Here is a 20,866-nt window from a genome sequence, read left to right as displayed (position 1 = left end):
ATTCTCCGCAGAGAGTGCACTCTGGGGAAACATGGCGGAAGTGGGATAGAAGCTGAGGGGTAGGAAGAGTTCGCGTCTGGAGTCGCCTCCAGAGGATTTGTTGGGAGTGGGATAGGCGGGGGTGGGGAGGGGGATAGAGTCGACGGGCAAGGCGTGCTTGTTGAGTTAGTTCTGAGAACGTGTGTGCCCGCTCCCTCGAGAAATCCCGGCTGGGGTCGCCATTTGCCCGGCAAATAAGTCCTCGGGCTATGTTATCGGCGGCCTCATTTCCGGGATTGCCAGAGTGAGCCGGAACCCACACGAGCTCAATACACCTATCGGGATTTAGGGTGCACATTCTCAATATCTGCCACGCGGGGGGATGGACGCGTCCGCGGGCGAAGTTAAGAATGGCTGTTTTGGAATCGCTTAGTATATAAGCCGCATTGGTTTGGGCAATGGCTATTGCTATAGCTGCTTCTTCTGCTTCTTCCGGGGTACAAGGTGGGTCTATCAAATGGGTAAATGGGGGGGCTTCTGGATGATAAGCCACAGCTACTGAACGGTCTGTACCACACGCGGCGTCCACCCAGCGCACATCCTCTAAAGTGCCATATTCTTTATGGAGAGCTTTGGCCCGCGCGACTCGGCGGGATTGATGGTATTCAGGGTGGACATTCTTAGGAAGGGGTTTCAGGATAAGCGCGGAGTGTATGGCTCGAGGGAGAGAGATGAAGTCTGTCGTGTGTGCCGGTATGCGAATTCCCAGAGAATCCAGTATATATCGTCCAGTTTCCGTGCCAGCCAGACGAAGGTACTGTGTGTAGCGATGTGCATCTATAAGTTCTTGTATAGTGTTGTGCATTCCTAATTTTAAGAGTCTGTCCGTGCTAGTGCTCTTTGGTAAGTTTAGCGCTGCTTTGGTAGCCATGCGGATAAGAGTATTGATCTTGTCTTTATCCGAACAGGAGAGGTTCAGGTAAGGAGTGGCGTAAAGAATGCGGCTAAGCACAAAGGCATGCAGCACCTTCAGATTATCTGCTTCGTCTAGACCGGCTCGTGAATGTGAAACCCTTCTAAGAAGATGGATGACTGAGTAAGTGGACTGTTTTAGTGCTTTCAGGGTAAGGTTGTTTTTCCCCGTGTCCTGTAAATGCAGGCCAAGAATGCGGAGGGTAGGTGTTTGCGGTATGGGAGTGTCATGCAGGTAGATAGTGATGGGGGAGGTAGGGACGCGCCGCGGGCGGATTATGAGGAGTGCTGACTTTGTGGGGGAGCATTCAAGCCCAATGTTTGCCGCGTGAGTAGCGATAGTTGTAGCGGCTTCCTGAAGGGTCGATTCTATGTCGCCATCCGAGCCGTATGTGGTCCAGACCGTTATATCATCCGCGTAAAGTGTGTGTCCTAAGTGCGGGATGCGGCTGAGAGCCTTGGCCAGGGGGATGAGGGTGAGGTTGAAGAGGAAGGGAGATAACACCGCCCCTTGCGGGGTACCAATGTTACCAAGCGTGAAGTGGGGGGTCTGTATATCATCTATATGCAGTGAGGCTGTGCGACCGTTTAAGAAGGCCCGGATATAGTTGTAGGTCTTAGGCCCCAACTGCAGCTCTTGGATGCCCTGCAGGATGGCGCTGTGTGTAACTTTGTCGAATGCTTTGGTGAGGTCGACTGCCAGGATTGCTCTGGTGTGATGTAACATGTCATTGAGGATAGCGTGTGAAATCTGCAGTAGGGCGTCCTGTGCCGAGAGGTGGGATCGAAATCCTACCATAGTATGGGGATATAGTCCATGGGATTCCATGTGTTGCGTGAGACGGGTGAGGATGACATGCTCAAACAGTTTGCCCAAGCACGAAGTCAGCAAAATGGGACGGAGGTTTTGGGCGTTAATGGGCTTGTTTGGTTTAGGAATGAATATTATTTTCCCGTGCTTCCATTCAGCAGGTAGCACCCCCATTTCCCAGCACTCATTGAAGTAGTCGGTGAGAAGGGAAATTGAACGGTCATCTAAATTTCTGAGCATGACATTTGTGATTTGGTCCTCCCCAGGGGTTGAGTTTCGGAGCTTGATAAGGGCTGCTCTGACTTCAACCTCCATAATGGGGGCGTCGAGGGAGGGTTGATCGGGGCCTACATAGTCGGGATATGATACAGCTTGGCCCACAGTGGTATAAGTTGATTGGAGTTGGCGTAACAGTGCTTGATGATTTTGGCGATGTTTATGGGTAAGTCTTTTTAGTGTGAGCCGAGTTTGCTTTTTAGTTTGAGTGGGGTCTATCATATGTCGCAAAAGATGCCAGGCCCTGGTGGAGGAGAGATTACCTCGTAGTCCGTCACATAATTGGTGCCAGTTAGATTTACTGAGTGCGGCACTGTGTTCTTCTATTTGTTTCTGTAGTTGCGCTAATTTTAGCTTAAGTTTCCGATTTTGCTTCTGGGTTTTCCAGCGTGTGAGGATACTGCTTTGAGCTTGTAGTAGGTGCGCTAAGCGACTGTCTGCAACGGGAGTCTCGGGGGTGGCATCTAATGTTTGCGTGAATGCCTGGACATCCTGTTTCAGCTCTGTCATCCATGTGTGGAGGTTAAAGGGGGATTCTAATGTTTTGGCCTCTCTGTGCTTCCGAAGATTATCCCAGCTGGTAATCCTGACACGGTAGGCTTTAGCTTTTATGGCGAAATCAAGCTGTATAGTTATGATATAATGATCACTGCCCAGGGCCTCATTTGAGTTTGTCCACACTGGTGTGGGAAGGTTGCGACCAAAAGTAAGATATGGGCTTGTGTCGGCAGTGACACTATTGCCGATTCTTGTAGGTGTGCTCAGATCATTATATATGGACAGGCCGTGCATCTGAAGGGTGTTGTGCAATTCCGCTCCTCTCTTGTTAGTGCGTGTGTACCCCCAGTCTACATGTGCGCAGTTGAAATCCCCTAATATAATGAGGGGGTCCTTTTTTGCAGCGTTGGAGGCGGCTTTAATTAGAGAGATTAAATCTGAGACCGGTTGCCTCGGGAGGAGGTAACAGTTGAGGATGAAGAGGGGTTGAGATCTGTGAGTGGAGGGGATTAATTCTATGAATGTGTGAGCTACCGGCGAGGTTAGTACATGACAAGTGTATGGTACGAAATGTTGGAGATACGTCGTAACCCTGGGGTTTGGAGTGGTGTCGGAGGGTACCAGAGCGTATCCTGGCAGCGATAAATTTGTGCCAGCATCCTGAAGTGCTACTATATCAGGGGGTGTGGAGGAAGCAGAGAGGAGCTGCTGCAGGGGGTCTCGTTTGCGACGAAACCCCCTGCAGTTCCATTGTAGGATGCTTAATTGGAGATTATTGCCCGTCAACTGGGCCATGCTGAAGGGTGGGGGGGCGGAGGATGGGAGCAGCTGTGGGGTTGCTAGCTGGGATATGTGAAGGCATTCCAGCAATTATTTGTGGAATTTGTTGTAGAATAGTAGAGGTTACCTGACTGATAATAGTTTCTGTAAGCTTAGTGATGGCGGCTTCAATGTAATTTTGAGTCTGAGCCAGAATACTGGCTTCGAGCTGTTGGGCAAATTTTTGTAATTTAGAATCCATGTCTGGAATGTCTTCTGATCTGCGTTTCTTTTGTGGAGGGGGTGTGGAGGGTTGGGGTGTAGGTGAAGAGGTTTGGGGTGTTGGTGAAGGAGTGGGTGGAGAAACGGTAGGAGGGATGGAATTAATGGCTGCCCTAAGATGCCTTACCTCTTCCCGCAGGAGAGCTATCTCTTCCTCCCGCTGTGAGGTTTGGGGTGTACTGGTGGGCTTGGTCCAGGCTCGCTGGCGATCTTGATGAGACACTAGCGGTGGAAAGTCCTTTGGCGTGGGCACTGGTTGCTTGGGTTTCGACGCGGTCTGTCTACGAGGTGGAGGGGTCCTGGCTTTGCACGAGCCGGTACCGGTAAGGTGGGAACCACCACAAAGAATGCAGCTTGGCGTGCATGGGGTCTCTTGAGGGGTGTGCTTCTCGCCACACCGCGGGCACAGTCCAGCCTTCGGGAGAGGGCACACGTCGTACCTGTGTCCAGGCTTCCTGCAGTTTGTGCAGGCATCGGGGCTTCCCTGGTATTTGGTGCAGCGGTGTACCACACACATATATTTAATTGTGTGAGGCACGGGACCTGAGGCAAAAGTTATTAAGATGGACGTTGTTTTACCCATGCGTCGGGCCGCTATAATGTTAGCGTCCGGGTTTCTGTATTGTAAGTCAGTTAGGATTTGTTCTGGTGTCTCGTTCCAGTAGGCCCGGGAAATGACGCCCTTGACTGCCGCTGGAGGGGCCGCGATGTACGCGGCTACCGGGTATTGTAGTCCATCTAAGGTAATTTGCTGGATTTTGACCAAAGCGAGAGCTGTTGCCTCCGCTACCGTCGCCACTGTAAAGGTGTTGTTAGTTGGATGGATCCTTATGTGCAACTCGCCTATCACTGAGCAGCTGAGGGTCGAGTGAAGTGCCTGCAGGATACTGGGAGCCGGGATCTTCTCCAGGGAGAGGCCGCCTCGCGGGCGAAAGACTACTCTGATGGTACCCGCCGGCAGTGCGGCGAGTTGCTTGCTTCTATGGACGACGACGCGCGTCATGCGTAGGAGCTGTGGCGTCTCCTTGAACGCGCTTCGTTTGTTCCCAGATGCAGCGTCCGGTGGCGCGCCGGCGTTGCTGGCGCTTGGTTTAGGTTGAACGGTGGCCGATACCGGGTGTTTTGGGGGCGAATTCGAATCCGTGGTCCGATTACGGTATGCATGGAGCACAGTTTTCCACTCACCAGGGTGGCAGTCCGACGGGTTCGAGGTCTCTCCATCCACGGGCTCCTCCATGGCTGTTGGGGAGTGAGGAACGCGGCGCACCGGCGAGGCTCGCCTCGACGAGGCGAGGCTTAGCGCAGCGGCGTGGCTGCCAGAGACATTTTCATCAGGTAGCTCACCGAGGTCATTGGACACATCCAAAAGATGGTAGCGTTTGGGGTCCGTGAACCTTCCAGGATCCGTTGAGGGCCTTGGTGGGTCCTAGAAAGGCTTTTGAAGGCTTACTAGCTGCGCAACGAGGGAGGCACACGAAATAAATGATCACATTAATGATGAATTTTTTTATTATTTAGGCACGCTTCATTGATTTGTATAAAAAGAAATTCCTTCTAACATTCTTTGCAACAGCTAGTAATTGGGGCTGCCAAAGGTTTTTGGCCCGGCTTGTGGACGTAATCGAGAGGGTTGAGAGCACCCCTCACTCCCCCTCCCCCGTAGATGGCACGTATGCCCGAGAGAAATATTTATGTAGTTTAAAATGTATTAACTATACTGCAAATTATTTTGTACTATTCGACTAAACCTGTAACTCACCACTGGGCACTAGTAGAAGAAAAGATGTCGCGTACAGCAGTTGTACTGCGTGAATGGAGCGAATGTGCCAAACATGGCTACATTTTAACGCAAACGAGTGCTGGTGCTATTTTACAAATTCCAAGGTATACGCTCATCTTTTCCTGTAAATAATCCTTGTCCGAATATTTTTGATCAAGTGAAAATGTTATATTACGTCCGTTTGAGCGACAAACAACTGGAAACAAAGACAAAATTCTCGCAGGAGTTTCTGAGAAATTAACCAAAATATTCTTCCCATGAACTTCCAACTCAATGCCTTGTAAGCATCATGTAGTTCTTCAGACCTAATAAATTACAAGTGTACAGGTGTGAAATATGGCCAGACATAATTTGAAGGCCATATTTATGCCACCCAATGTGATGCCACCCAAGGCAGGTTATATGCATAGGGCAGCAGGCTTTAAACACACTAGCACAGAGGCCTAATCTCAGTGTGATGTCACGCATGGATATTTGTTGAGATATCAGGGAGACTCTTATGTATGTCAGGCATGAAGTCAACAGATTGTGCCATTAGAATTGCTTACGCTCACATTGCAGAAAATAGTTCAGCTGCTTGTTTTTCTCAATGTCGGATAAGTCATACAGAGCTTTACGATTCCCAGAGGAATCGTTGGACCATGCAGAAATGGATTATTGCTCACTTTTCTTGTAATTAGGGTTTCTGTCTTCGCCTGCTAGTCGCGAGCAGTGTGTGAAGCCTACTTTGTCTTTGCCTTTCAGGGTTTCTCGCAGGCCGACAAAGAGGAGAAATTCCGCGAGCGCTACTTGGAGCCCATGTTCAGTAATCGGCGCCAATACTTAATAAAAGACATAGGTACGGATGTGGACATCGCCCACGGTCTTCTGGACTACGCAAGTGGCAACTTCTTCAATTACGTCTTCAACGTCCACTTCGGCTATCAGATTACCAAGGCGGCGGGGTACGTCGCTCTTTGGCCGTATGCAAAGGCTATTGCGTCTCATGCTAAGACGTCATCAACGCTGCTACGATGAGGCTAAATTATGGGCAATGCTCCTCGTTGCTGTACGAAAAGAAGTACCTCAGTATGTTTTTAAATGCACGCGATAAAGTTCTGCGAGTGATTATTTCTAGCCCTTAGGAATAAAGTTTTGTTTTGAGTGGCGCTTGTCATGTCTGCGTCATTTTTGTACGCGACTCATGGCGCCCAGAATTACCAAAATGACGCCGCTCGCCTGCATATTAAGGTAGTTATTCTCGGCAAGAGAAATGTTGTCGGATCTTAAAATTTACGAATGATAGCGCAAAATATTTAGTTGTATTGGGCTTCACCTATAACTCGCCGTAGCACTCGATATCACATAGCGAAGCAAAATTTGCGCTACTAAAGAAAAACGCAAACTCTTCTAATGCGACTAGCATCCTTAGGATATACAGTCGACTCCCGATAATTCGAAGCCGCTTAATTGGAATTTTCAAGTGAAGTGCTGGTCCCGTCAGTTTTGCATGTAATCCTATAGAAGAAATCGCTCGATAATTCGAAGTCCTCATCCAGTAATATTGTTTAATTGGAAGTTAATTTTCAGCCGGGATCCGCGAAGTGACCGTCATTCTTCGGTAGAATGTGCAATTTTTCAAGTGTTGCAACAATTCCGTGCTCCGCGTTGGTGTCATCGCCACCGCAGCCGCCCGCAACGCCATCCTTCTTGGAGCGGCGCGATTATTCATTGCTGCGGCTGCCGTGGCCTCCGCGATCAACTCCGGCGGGAGGCGAAGCGGCTCCCGCCGGAGGCCACGCGCGGCTGCCGCGCGTGGCCGGAGCTGATCGCGGAGGCCACGCGGATGCCGTAGGTGGACGCAGCGCTGCACACTGGCAGTGGCGAGATTGTGCGAGATTAGTCTTGCAGCGTGCGCAGCGTATGGCGAGGCGTGTGTTGGTCGAGCGCCTTTGTGCGGGTAGCTCGTAGGCTAGGTTGTTCCACTGGTGATTCGGAATTGACTGTACCTAGTCGCGCAGTTTATAGCCATGGCAAACCGTGGCTCTTATCGCACGCTCGACCTGGCAACGAAAGTCGAGGTTTTGAAGGAAGTTGAGAAGGGAGGGGCCGCCAAACAAGACATAGCGCGGAAGTACGGGATCAAGCCGAACACGCTCTCAAACTACATCAAGAACAAGCGCACAATAATGGATGCATTTGAGAACGACAAGTTCAAGACTTCTCGGAAGCGAATGCGCACCGGCGCTTACCCAGAGTTGGAGAAGGCTCTGCTGGTTTGGATTAGGGAGGCCAGGAGCAACTAACTTCTTCTCAGCGGAGACATCGTTGCGATGAAAGCCCGAACGCTTGCAGCAATGTTGGGGATCGATGACTTCGTTTCGTCAGATGGATGGCTGACGCGCTTTAAAGATCGCCATGACCTGGTTTTCAAGAGCGTGTGTGGTGAAAAGGCGTCCGTTAACCAGGAAACATGTGCCACGTGGAAGGACGGAAAGCTGCGTGAACATCTCGCCCAATACAGACCGGAAGACATCTTCAATGCAGATGAGACTGCACTCTTCCATCGGCTTCTACCAGAGAAGACCCTGACATTCAAGGACGACGACTGTGCTGGGGGCAAACGCAGCAAGGAGAGAGTGTCGGTGCTGATCGCGGCAAACATGACTGGCACGGAACGATGTGGGTTACTTGTGATCGGGAAAGCCGCGAAGCCGAGATGTTTTAAAGGCGTGAAGACGCTGCCTGTGGATTATGAGGTGAACAAAAAAGCGTGGATGACGGCCGAAATCTTCAAGAGCTGGATAAGCAAATTGGACCGCAAGTTTGCTGCTTCGAACCGCAAGGTGTTGTTCCTCGTCGATCACTGCAGTGCTCACGTGAATGTGCCAGCCTTGAGTGCAATGCGCCTCGCATTTTTGCTTGCAAACACAACGCCTGTTTTGCAGCCAATGGACCAAGGCATTATCAAGAATGTTAAAGTCCTGTACAGGCGGCACCTCCTCGAGCGCATGATTTTGTGTATGGATAGCTCCACAACGTACGAGGTGAGCCTGCTTAGTGCCATCCACATATTGGCGCGAGCATGGGATCGTGTGAAGCAAGAAACAATCGCAAACTGCTTCAGGGCTTGCGGTTTTGTGGCAGCTTCTTCGGAGGATGCCTCTGAAATTTCAGCGGAGGAAGCGTCAACAAGCGAGCTTGACGGCACTGATTTTGGTGATGCTCTCGGGGACGTCAATTTTGAAGATTACGTCGCCGTAGACAAGGCGGTCGAAACGTGCGGTGCGCTGATGGATAGCGAAATTGTAGAGATTATTCGGCCCCAGGAGGCGACCCAGGAAAGCGACGATGACGTTGAAGGCGAGCCGCAACCTAAGGCTGCCGATGTAGCTTCGGGCCTTGCTCTCGCGGAGCGCTTCTTTGCCGCTGAAGGTAACGCGGAAGAAGCGTTCCGCCTCATCTACAGCCTGCAGAACTTGCTTTCAGCAGCGCGATTCGGCAAGAAGAAGCAAAGCAAGATGACCGACTATTTTTCTTAGAGAAAATACTCGATTTCGCCACAAATAAAGTGCTGTTTTTTGTGTTTTGTGCTTAATTGGAAGTTCGTTTAATTCGAAGTTTTTTGCGGTCCCCGTGAACTTCGTGTTAAGGGGAGTCGACTGTACTGCACCGACTTTACAGGTGCTACTGGTGCCTCCATCCATTCGTCCATCCGTCCGTCCATCCATCCATCCATCCATCCATCCATCCATCCATCCATCCATCCATCCATCCATCCATCCATCCATCCATCCATCCATCCATTAATTAACTAACGAATTAATTAATCAAATAAATAATTAATTAATTATTTAATTATTAATTCGTCCGTCCGTCCGTCCATCCTCCCGCAAACCAGGGTCGAATGGGTAGCGAATCGGGCCGTTGTGCTTAGGCAATCTGGTTCGAAAGCAACCGTCCGACCAACTTGTGTTGCTAGAGGGATGTGCCAGCAGGTGTGTGCCTCTCTTTAATGAACGTCTGTGACGCCAACTTTAGGCACCCGCCGTGGTTGCTCAGTGGCTATGGTGTTGGGCTGCTGAGCACGAGGTCGCGGAATCGAATCCCAGCCGCGGCAGCCTTATTTCGATGGGGGCGAAATGCGAAAAAAAAAAGACACCTGTATACTTAGATTTAGGTGCACGTTAAAGGACCCGAGGTGGTCAAAATTTCCGGAGTCCCCCACTACGGCGTGCCTTATAATCAGAAAGTGGTTTTGGCACGTAAAGCCCCATAATCTAATTTTAACTTCTAGGCAATTACTACTGCAAGCGTGCCACTCTGTAATTACAAAAAAAAGATCATTTTAATTTCCCCGATGCTCGGCACAATCGAACCCACGCCCAGCGCGGACTTTATGGCGGCGCCAACAGGTGGCACAACGCGCGCAGTGGGAGCAGCGTGCAGTGGAAGTACAGCGGGAGAGGAGCCCGGCTGCGTTTCAAACAGCCATACAGAGGAGTTCCTCTACAGTACACGCTTCACGCTGTATACATAAGGTGTTTCGGCGGTGGCAATACTTTGTGTCGCTATAGCGCTTCAATGCTAAGTGCATTGCTGTCGACGTTCGTCTTTTCAAATGGCCACGAGAACGCTTTTCCAATGAAGTTCATGCCGAGTTAACCGTCTAGCGAATCGTTTCTTTTTAGCCCATACGAAAAAACTTTTGTTTTGGGTATAGCGTTTGTCATGTCTGCACCATTTTTGTACGGGACTCATCGGGGCTGGAAGAACCGTAATTATACCGCTCTCATTTCATGTTACGGTAGGTATACTTGCTAGAGAAATGTTATTGGAACTTAAAATTTATGCACGATGGTGCAAGTTATTTAGTTCGAGATTACATAGCGGAGGAAAAGCTGCCCTACTAAAGAAAACGGCACACACTTCTAACGTTAAATCATTCACCGCAAGCCTATCGTTTTTTGCGTTAGCAATTAGGTGGACTTTCCTGTTGTATATCCGTCACCGGCGTCGCCACCGCCGTGATGTTCTGCATAAACTCCAAGTGCGATAACACAGAGGCCGCACACCTTGTGCTGTAGGTGCGAGCGCAAGCTTGCGAGGTTGAACCGTGAAGGATGGTGGCTTGATGCGGCAGTACCCTCCGTGGTTGCTCAGTGGCTATGGTGTTGGGCTGCTGAGCACGAGGTCACGGGATCGAATCCCGGCCACGGCGGCCGCATTTCGATGGGGGCGAAATGCGAAAACACCCGTGTACTTAGATTTAGGTGCACGTTAAAGAACCCCGGGTGGTCGAAATTTCCGGAGTCCTCCACTACGGCGTGCCTCATAATCAGAAAGTGGTTTTGGCACGTAAAACCCCAAATATTATTATTATTATTATTGATGCGGCAGTGGCTTCCTGCGCTGGCAAGGGAGGAAGGCGGGGGACGGGGGTGCGCGCCGTTTTGTCACGCGCGCGAGGGGGAGGGGGAACGGGATATCTGTGCGCGCTAGGAGGGCGGGAGGGGGCCAGTTTTGGGCGCGTCTCTTCTTGTGCCCCGATTGCGGCACCTGAGCTCGGCCGAGCGCGTCTTATCGGCAATCTGCACCGGGTTCGAAGGCTAGCCGATTTGAGATAGCTGATGGCTTCGTGTGCGCTGTGTTCTCGCTCGCCTAGTCGGTGTTGAAGCGAGGAGCAGCACGAAGGGCGAATTCGCTCGCCGCTGCTGCCGTTGTTCGTCTCGCCAGCGTTCTGATACCGAGTGCCCGCGGTCATTGAGTGGGATGTGTTCGCACATGTTTGCCTGTGCGTGCACGAGGACTTGTTCGTCAATTTATTAAGCATAGCGAATGTTTACAGCGGTTTATGTAGCTAATAAAAGAACGAACCTTGCTTTCTATAGCTGCCTAATTATTGGCTATCGCAATAAATGCTTCGCCTGTCGGGCGAAACTGATTTTTATTACTATAATTTTAATTAGCAGAGGTGCGCCTCGCAACACCACCTGTTCACCAGCTTTTCCCTATAATTGCATCCGTAAAGAGGAGAGAACGCCACGCCGCCAACCTCGGCTGGCCAACTCTCCCTGCTTTTTCCTTTTTGCCTGGAAGTATCGGCTCCGAGACTATAGCGCATTGGCCGAGAATGTTTGGTTCCAGGCAGTCTTTAATCGATGCGAATTCGTCGGGCTGCGTTGCCATATTCCTGTCGGCAGAGTGGGAGCACTAAGACGTACCGCGTGCTCTGACGTGACGATGAGGTATCGGACCGACTCGTTTTAATTCACGGGTGTCGCGTAATGCTTTCCTATTTATTTCCTTTCTGCATGGGTGTGTCTGCATAAAGGTTCGATCCCACTCTAGTATTTCTTTGATGGAGAGAGCGAGCGATATTTCAGTCTTGGACTGTCGGCGCTGCGGAAGAAGCCGCCGCATAAATCGAAAAACCCGCGAACAAAAAGGCGCCATTATCATCGGCATCGCTGCCCGCCCGTATCTTGAGGCGCAGCGCGTTGCCTCCTTGTCGCAGCACCGTGCTGTGGTACAACGGGCAGATCCAGCACACGGCGCTGCTGATCACGACCGCGTACAACAACGCCCGGCTTCGCAACGTGACCGGCGACGACGACGCCACGTTCAGCTGCGACGTGACCGCGCCGCGACCGGCGAAGAACGAGACCGTGGTCAAGCTGGGCGTGTCGAGCGACGAGAGCGAGCTCATCCGCAGCCAGAAGACATACCGCGTGCTCCTGCCCAAGGTGCTGCGCTCCATCTTCTTCCCGCTCGTCTCGAGCCTCATGTGCAGCAACTTCGTCCTCTTCCCGATCGCCGAGAGGGCGCTGCAGGTGAGGCTGGCGCGTTTGACCTGTCGGCGGTCGAGGTCGTCGAAACACGCTTAGGGAGTATCGGCGGAGGAAGAATATTAAAGGGACACTAAAGCGAAACAATAAATCAGTTTAAACTAATGGAGCGTTGTTTGATAACCCTGCTGGCAGCCATTTAAAAAAAAAATAGTTTGATTATTAGATTAGAAAATGAATGTTCAAGTATCAGCATTTGAATTTCGCGCCGAAACCCCAGCGCCGGTACGTCAGCGTGACGTCAGGGATTCCAAAGTATGTTTTCGCATTTGGGCCGCGTTGGCTGAATAAAGGTTCCCGAAACTTGTCATGTTTAATATTTGGTTCCTTTAGAATACAATGTAGTAAATCTGTACCGCTATATATAGTTAGTAGGCCCTAGAAGATGCCATCAAAATCCAAGACGTCACAGCCCCCAGATGCGGAAACTTAAGTAGGCGTCGCCACCCGTATTTCGTTCTTGCGCTTTTTCTGGCTTACCAAACGTCTTATCGTTGTAAGAGTGGTGGTTTTGGTGTTGTAGAACGGTAATTTACTGATGCAGAAGAAAGCATTTTTCACTTTAGTGTCCCTTTAAGATGGGAGCCAGGGTCTTTACTCGCGTAGGTAGCTTTAAGATACCGAAATAGAGGTTTTCTTTTAAGAGAAAGAATACAGCTGCGTTTACATGAATGCGACAGAAGCATATTGTACTTTATTAGTGCATCACGGTAACCACTTTGTGATAGCGTTTATGTGTGGCGCATTTTCCTTGCTCCCTCTCCCCCCCTCAAAAAAAAAAAAAAAAGCCGGCACCTGTTCCCCGCGCATTGCGTCCTGCCAGCGAGAGAAAAACAAAGCGATCGAAATATATCTTTTGCTGTCTCCATTAATCCGACACGCCTGCGTTTGCTTGCACCGCGTGAGACATCTTTCCCCATCTCGAACTGCCCTCTCTGGTCGCAATGATGTCGTTAGCTTTCCCAGAGCGTTAACGCCGTTTACGTGGATGCGATGCACCAAAAGTGCGATGCGACGCGGCACTTGTGGCATTCATGTAAACGCTAATTGCAAAGTCGAGATAGGCAAAATGGTGTACTAGCAGACGTAAAACCTGGTCAGTTCAAGCAGGCTACATGTGACCGTTCGCCGCCGTTCTGCTACATCGTCACATTCCGCCAAGTTGGCGTTTTGAACCAATCGCAGTGGCCGTAGCAGATCTGTGAGCCAATCATGGCTGACGAGATGGAGGATCCGGCAATATGAACTTATGCATAACCAAATAAGTATTCACGCCACTCACTATATCTCCAGCTTACAAACAGGTCCAACCACACGTAAGCATCTCCAAATGCCTGCAGAATACCCTTGCCATACCGGTTGTTTCAAAGCATCATTTTCTTTAATAAATGTAAGAGATTGGAATCACCTTCCTCTGCACATTACTGAAGGTGTGTCAATGACCTAGTATTTATCAGCAATGGCAACCGAAATACTAAACCTGCAAGATTGTGTTATCTTTACACGTGACTGATCTACGAAACTATGCTATTTTTTTTCCTTTCTACCTTCACACATTTGAAGTGCCGTAATATGAATTTTTTTTCTCGTGTTCTAGCACTACTGTGGCATTGATAGTACAACTTTCTTATGCTAGTTTTCTCCCCCTGTTGAACTTCTTAGCCCGCTGAAATTATTGTTCGTTTTTTTCTCCTATATCCACCTGTCTGTATTACTAAAAGTTTTGTCGCTCATTTTACGTTTGTTGTCATTGTAATTCAATTTTGAACAGTATTGCACTACAATTTGCGTTATTCCTAATAGTATTTGCCCACTCTATATGCCCACCTGCTATTATGCCCTTGGGATCGGCAGTATATTCAAATAAATATGTCACGGTGCCCAGAATAGCAGCACCTTCGGTTAGTGTTGAAGGGATGCTTATACTCATTTATCCACTTATGATACGGAGGTTTACATTATGGGCCCCAGCCTATGATGCCACAGGCGATCGCTTCGCGTCACCGGGGTACCCGGAGTGGACACGCTTGTGTTAGCGTTGCGTGTTTGCCGAACGGTTGCAATGGCGTAATGAAGTAATTAAAAAAATTAAGCATCGTTAAGTATAGCAGTACGCGGCGCTTGCACGTTTAGAACTCCAGCTGAAAGGTAACAAGTGCCAAAAGGTGGGGCTGAGCTGAATAGCTTTTGAGACATTTGCACTCGCTTAAGTGATCCAGGGTACGCCAGCCAAAATCTTTACACTTTAGGCTTACGGGATCTCGCATTGACACAACCTCGAAAAGAGCGGTGAATTATCGTCCGCTATGGACATATGCGTGAGATGAGAGAAAGCGAGGGCCTATAGATCATCAGCTCTGTTCACGTAATGTTTGTCACCAGCACTACGAGTTACTCACAAATCGTAACACTTGAGGTGCTATAACCTGAACGTATTTAAAGCGTTTTTATTCCATTGCAGCAATGGAACCTCCATGATTGATCAAATTTTTTTTGGGGTGCCCCACCTCGTTTGTCTGACATGTTAGGTTAGGAAATCCGCGAGCACTCCTAATCTGATTATGACGCGTGTTAACGGATTATGTGTCAGCTGAATATGCATGATTAGACCGAAGAAAAGACACACAAGTATTTGCGATTCTACGCCTTTTTCGCCATCAGCCCTCCGGTATTGGTTAAAAGATTTCCGGCGGCGCCCTCGTCCCACTGTCTGTTATTTGACGTCACAAAACATGGAATCTCATCACGTTAAAGGGATGTGTATGTGTTAGAGATGCAATAATATGCCGATCAAGACTGAATCTTTTTCCCATAGCGAGAAACTGCCCCGTTACGAAATGCATAGAATATGGCTGCCCGACGATCGCTCTGGCAATGGTTACTTGGAGCTACCAGTTAAAAAAAATATTATTTGCGTATAAAAAAAAACGAGGACGCTTAAGCTTCGCATTCAAAAGTGGAACGCGATACCGTTATCGCACCCTGTTCGCACCGCCCACTCATTCGCTCGGCATGCTCTTGAGTCACGCAAAGACGAAACGTGCGCCTGATCAAGCGGAACGAACCAAAGAAGTCGGTGTCTCGGAGGGAGAAACGATCTACGCGAGCCAAACTTCGTGATCGGCGCAAACAGCCGGGCCGCGACGCGCCATGAAAGCGGACGCGATCATGGGGCTGACGCCTTGATGGGATCGTCCTCTATCTCGCTTGGGACCACCACGCAGACGCATGACTCCTCGCCAGCAGCCCGGCACACATCGCAGGGTACGCTTTCCCACCAGACGCGCTACGGCGCAATGATCACGTCAGAGGGGTCCCGCATCGGACGCTGCACCTAGGAATCGTGCTGTGAGCGGAAAGACGAGTCGCGTCGCTCGGGCGAGTGGCGCGCCAGCTGTCGGGGCAGCGCCATACATTGCGAGGAGGCGGTCTTTTGTGTTTGCCGCAAGATGGCTCTGCGTGCGCGCCAAGCGCAGAAGAAATGCAGCGGAAACGTACTTCGCTACTGCGTTTAACTGCGACTTCTGTAATTTACATGCTCATAATTACCGATATACACCAAAGTATTACTTTCTACGGCTCGTTTCTAAGGGACACCGCATTCACTAGAGGCGCTTTTCTCACTCTTTGAAGCGTCGAACTCACGGCTGAGTGGTAGCGTCTCCGTCTCACACTCCGGAGACCCTGGTTCGCTTCCCACCCAGCCCATCTTGCAAGTTGTTTTTATTTATGAATTGCCGTCCGCCATTTTCGCCCATGGCCGACGCCGACGACACCGGCTATTCTGCGACACCAGCTCCTTAACGCTATCGCGTTGAAACTTGCATGGCAGCATAACGTAGCCATGTCCTTTCAGCACGTACACGACGTCACTCTGCAAAATGTTCTTCGCTGAGGATCCGTTTTAGCAGCACTTCTAGCCGCAGTTTCCTGTGAGCCACGGGAAGCTTAAACAAGTGAAGCGGGACAATCGCCGACGCCGGTAGTATCCTCGTCATCCTGTTATCTACTTTCGATGCGCCAGCCGAGCCCCAGCGATACCTTCTCCACTTCTGCGCCTCTTGTCAGCCAATTAGATAAGAAAAATCTGGTAAGGTAGGCAATGCTATTCGATTTGAACGCAAACAAAAGTGACCTTCTATAGAAAAGGAAACCGTTCTATTGGTCTGTTCAAACAACGCTGCAAGTCACCGCCCGATGCTTGCGTAGGCGGCAGATACTTCAAAAAACCTGTGGAGCCACACCAACTTTCCAACGCTGCGTTTCCAGTGCGAAATTCAACATCAATGATGGTGATAAAAGTAATTGATGACAACTCAGAGGGAAGCTCTTTTCGAAGCGAGAGCAGGATCTCTTGGAACGCGTAGTTATAAAGAGAGGCACACAGGGAAGTACCTTGTGCGCGCTGCGGTAAGGCTAGGGAAATGGTGGCACATTTTTTTGTAAGAATGTGAAGATATCTGCGTAAGGTTCCGATGGCCTCCTTGAAGACCTGGGGCTTAGAGGCAGTTGAGAGAACGTAAACAAGTCCGCAACAAATATTATTAAAAGCCGGTTGGTAGTTTGGTGGCAGTAAATTATGGAGACCACAAACGACCGAGGAGTACAAAAACGGAGTTTCCAATAATGACTCGGAAAGTTTGGCGTTGGGCACTTTTTCTCTGTTAAGAAAAACAGGTAAGGCACTAGGCAAAATAAGAAAAACCGAGCTTCGCGGCACAATTTACCGCCCCGTTTTAAAAGGGACGCTAATAGCATCCATCCAACTATGCGTGGCCTTCGGTTCCTCTTTTAGTTAGTGTTCCATGCGGATGAGTTGCTTGAAGAATATTTTCATTGTGAACGAGGCTCTCGTGACGCATAGTCAAAACGTTGTACAGGTTCCGTTTGCCATGGTCGGCGGCACTGTTTCATCTTATGGAAATATATCTATATTGAGCATTACGCATTCACAACACAATTTTTAAGGATAGCTTATGAGACAAAAAAAAAAGAACAAGCAATAAATTAGTATAGATTGTAAGATTGTTGCTTCAGGAACGTCTGAACGTTCTCTTTATACCGGGAGATTTGGTCAGCTGCAAAGAAAATCGCGAGTGAATCCTTCCTCAGCTAAGATCACCGGCGATGATAAAACGAGCACGTCACGTCATGAGCCCTGGTAAGGCATTTTCACTCTAACGCCAGAAGTCCCATCCTGAGCGCTATACAGTGTGTTTCTTTAGCGTCACATATCTTTTATAAATTGCCTGTGGCAGATAGATTGCCTAACCTATCCTAACGTAGCCTAATTTAACCTAGACTAACCCAACCTAACCTTTGATCTAAATTAGTCGATGAGGCGGAAATTACTTCGAGAAATCAAAAGGATTTAATGAATAATTAGTATAGTTACGTTAATTAACACTAAAATAATTACTTTGCAGTGCATATTTTAATCTATGAAATGTAGCTAGCGAGCTCGGAAGGTGTCTCCAATAGGAACGAATTCTCGAGACTGCACCAATTTCGATATATTCTTTCCAAAGTGTTCGATGAAATGTATGGGCATTCGAGTTAGTTTTTTATTCAAAGGCTGTTTTACGCAGTGATCGCCAGTGCATTTCATTGTACACTTTTAAAATTTATATCTTGAAACTGGTGCAGTTAAGAAAATTCCTTTCAAGTGGATGTGCATTGGGAACTCACTAGGTAAAATTCTTAAATTAGTATGTGCGCCGTACAATAATTAACTACAAAGTTAATAAAAAAGCGTGCAGCTGTAAACACCCTATATAATATCGCTCACTAAAGCTGTTTTCTCCGAGCTGTTAAGCCTTAGACACTTCGGAGATATGGAAGCCTTCTTATTAGTCTTTCTTAAAGAGGGAGATACGTCAGTACGTAGATGAGAGAAAAATTGCTACGACGAAATGTGATGTCTATAACACGGCGGCCAGTACGTTCTTCCGGATCTACAGTCACTTCCGGTGCATGCAGCCATAAAAGGCATAGCCTTGGAAATACATGGTAATGCATACTAACGGAGAGCCTGATCATGTACCACAGGTGAAGCACCTCCATCTGCTGACGGGGCTTAGCCCAGCGCTCTACTGGGTGCTGAATTTTATCTTCGACTTCATGTTCTACATGGGCACCGCTATCTTCGTGCTGATACCACTGGCCTTCTTCGAGGAAGGAGCGCTGTCCAGCACAGACATAAGTGAGTATAGGGTCACGTCAGCCCCCGTTTGGGGAAGCGAGGTGCATGAATAGATCAACACGAGCCGATTAGCGAAGCTCAGTCCAGGCAGAATACAACGTTTCCTCAAGCTACTTCGCTTTCTTAGACGAGAAGAGAGGGGGTTAACCGAGGGTCCCGATTTTTATTAGTCATATCACGAGAAGCCAACAAACAATGACACCAAGGACAAGTAATTGCACAAGTAATTTCCCCTATGTTGTCCTTGGTGTCATTGTTTGTTGGCTTCTCATGATATTCGCTTTCTTAGGGCTCATAAAGACAAGTCTCTTTGTCAAATCGTTCGCTTTAGGCCGAAGCTTCCCTTGTTCATGCACTTTAAATAATGGGACACCGGTCGCTGGCTAAGTGGCGCGACGGTTGTATCAGCTTCGTACAACACTCTTAAACAAATATACACCTTTTGGGGTGTACATTGGTCACACAACGATAATCGTCGTCTGTCTTGCTTGCGTTTCCTTTCTCGAAAACGCTGCACTCGCTACTTTCCTGTTGAGAATGCTCTGTCGTGCTGATAACGCGCATGCCGTTCGTGACTTTGATGTACCGGGCTCGCAGCGTTAGAGAAAGGAAATGCGGACAAGCCAGATGACGATTATCGTTGTGTGGCAAGATACACTCTTAGGCAAAGTTACACCCTTTGGAGTGCCGCTTCTGCCACACAACGATAATCGTCATCTGCCTTGATGCGTTTCCTTTCTTAAAAACGCCGCGCCTGCTACTTTCCTGTCGGGAATGCTATCTTGCTGATCACGCCCATGCCGCTCGTTACTGGAAAGTACCGGGCTCGCAGCATTAGAGAAAGGTAAGCATCAAGGCAGATGACTGATTATTGTTGTGTGGCAGAAGGGGCACTCCAAAGCCTGTAACTGTGCCTAAGGGTGTGCTACCCAAAGGGTGTAATTGTGCTTAAGACTGAAGATCTGCCGAGCCAGCCGATTGGGCTATGGCAGCGGTCGATACACGGTAACGGTCGATCTGAAGCGCGTCTGCCCCGGTTCTATTTTATCCTGACGTTCTTTTCCCGTGCCCGATGTCACGGCTACATGAAACACACGATTCCTTGTTTTTTGAACAGTGATATTTTTCTCTGAATTAACGTGAAAGTTTTCATGTATTCTTGTGTTTTCGTAATCGCATTATTCATGGTCACATTTGTCTTCGCACTATTGCTTGTCCGCTGTGCTATTACTCACTTGAGAAATGATTGTTATTGCATTATTCTCCTCCCATTGCGCAAAAATATTATGTATACGACGTAGTGAGAGGTCGCCAAGGCCGCAAGGCTGTTTGCAGCCACATATAGAATCAAATCGTCAAATTTTTAAGAGAAAACGTTTCTTAGAAGATGATTCATCCGCTCGCTAAGCTGTGTGATCTGGCTCTGTTGTCGGAATGAAAAACTTATCGGTCCGGTAACTATAAAATCTAAACACTCTTGTTGCTGTGTTTATGACATGCGCTTCTATGCTTCGACAATCGAGCACAACATCGAAAAAAAAAGAAAGCAACGCATGTCCGTCGTCCCTCTGGCTCCTTGTCAAAATTATACGGAATGTTTGGTCGCGAACAAGATGTCTTGTCTTCCCATAACAAAAAGTCTCTTCTTCTTTGTGACAGGTGTGATATTCGTGTTGAACCTTCTACACGGATACGCGGCGCTGCCGCTCATATACATCACTTCCTTTCTCTTCGACAACCCTGGATTCGGCTTCACTACGCTTTCTATCCTCATCTTCGTCGTCTGTAAGTTCAATCTGCTGTACGGTAGTTCAGGAGCTATACCTAGTGTTTCATAACCCTCTCACACGGGCAAATGTGGTGTCGTTTTGAGCGAGTGCACTTCGCCGCCAGTGTAATTCGCAGGCTGTCGCACGGGGGTGCTTAGTGACACCTTTCCACATCCGAGGTACGTGGAAAGGTGTAATGGTTCCAGGACTTACATTTGGAAATGCGGTTGTTTGCTTTAAATCAGGGCTACAATCGGGACTCGATGTAAACCAAAGGTCAGTGGGTCGCCTCGCATTGGGCGCTCGCGGGTAGACGACAAATGAAGCTGTGCAGGGTGATATGGGCTGGACTAGTTTTGAAGTGAGGGCAGGTCGCAGCAAAATTGAGTATGAAGAATGGCTGAGCAATATGAAAGAAAGTAAATGGGCTGGGAGAGCGTTCCAGGTATCTGTACAGGAAAAAAAATTGATTCACAGGGGTGGAAAAGAACTAGGAAGCCTACCAGCAAGTATGCGGCCTGTAGGGTGGGCAGCACAGTAACAAAGAACGTCAAGCGGAAAGTCAGAGAGGCTGAAATAATCTCATGGGGGGGGGGGGGGATGGAAAAGAAACCTGCCATGAGTAACTACTTAAGAGGAAAAAATGAAATCTGGAAAGAAACAATCTATGATAACTCAAAGGGAAACTCATTACTTTTCGAAGCGAGATCG

General features: G+C 48.8%; 1 protein-coding gene across 4 annotated transcripts in view; it reads left to right on the top strand.

Annotated features, from left to right (window-relative positions):
• The window catches only part of LOC135919464 (phospholipid-transporting ATPase ABCA3-like), a 113,181-nt gene that overhangs the window by 57,096 nt on the left and 35,219 nt on the right, over positions 1-20,866 (top strand). For all 4 annotated transcript variants that reach the window (XM_065453297.2, XM_065453296.2, XM_065453295.2 and 1 more), the window contains 4 exons: positions 6,102-6,301; positions 11,854-12,169; positions 18,233-18,386; positions 20,046-20,171. In XM_065453297.2, the coding sequence (XP_065309369.2) occupies positions 6,102-6,301; positions 11,854-12,169; positions 18,233-18,386; positions 20,046-20,171 (796 nt within the window). The remainder of the gene's footprint in view (positions 1-6,101; positions 6,302-11,853; positions 12,170-18,232; positions 18,387-20,045; positions 20,172-20,866) is intronic.

The sequence above is a fragment of the Dermacentor albipictus genome, chromosome 3 (assembly GCF_038994185.2).
Source record: "Dermacentor albipictus isolate Rhodes 1998 colony chromosome 3, USDA_Dalb.pri_finalv2, whole genome shotgun sequence".
Taxonomy (NCBI): Eukaryota; Metazoa; Arthropoda; class Arachnida; order Ixodida; family Ixodidae; genus Dermacentor; species Dermacentor albipictus.
This window is presented reverse-complemented; position numbering and strand designations above follow the sequence as displayed.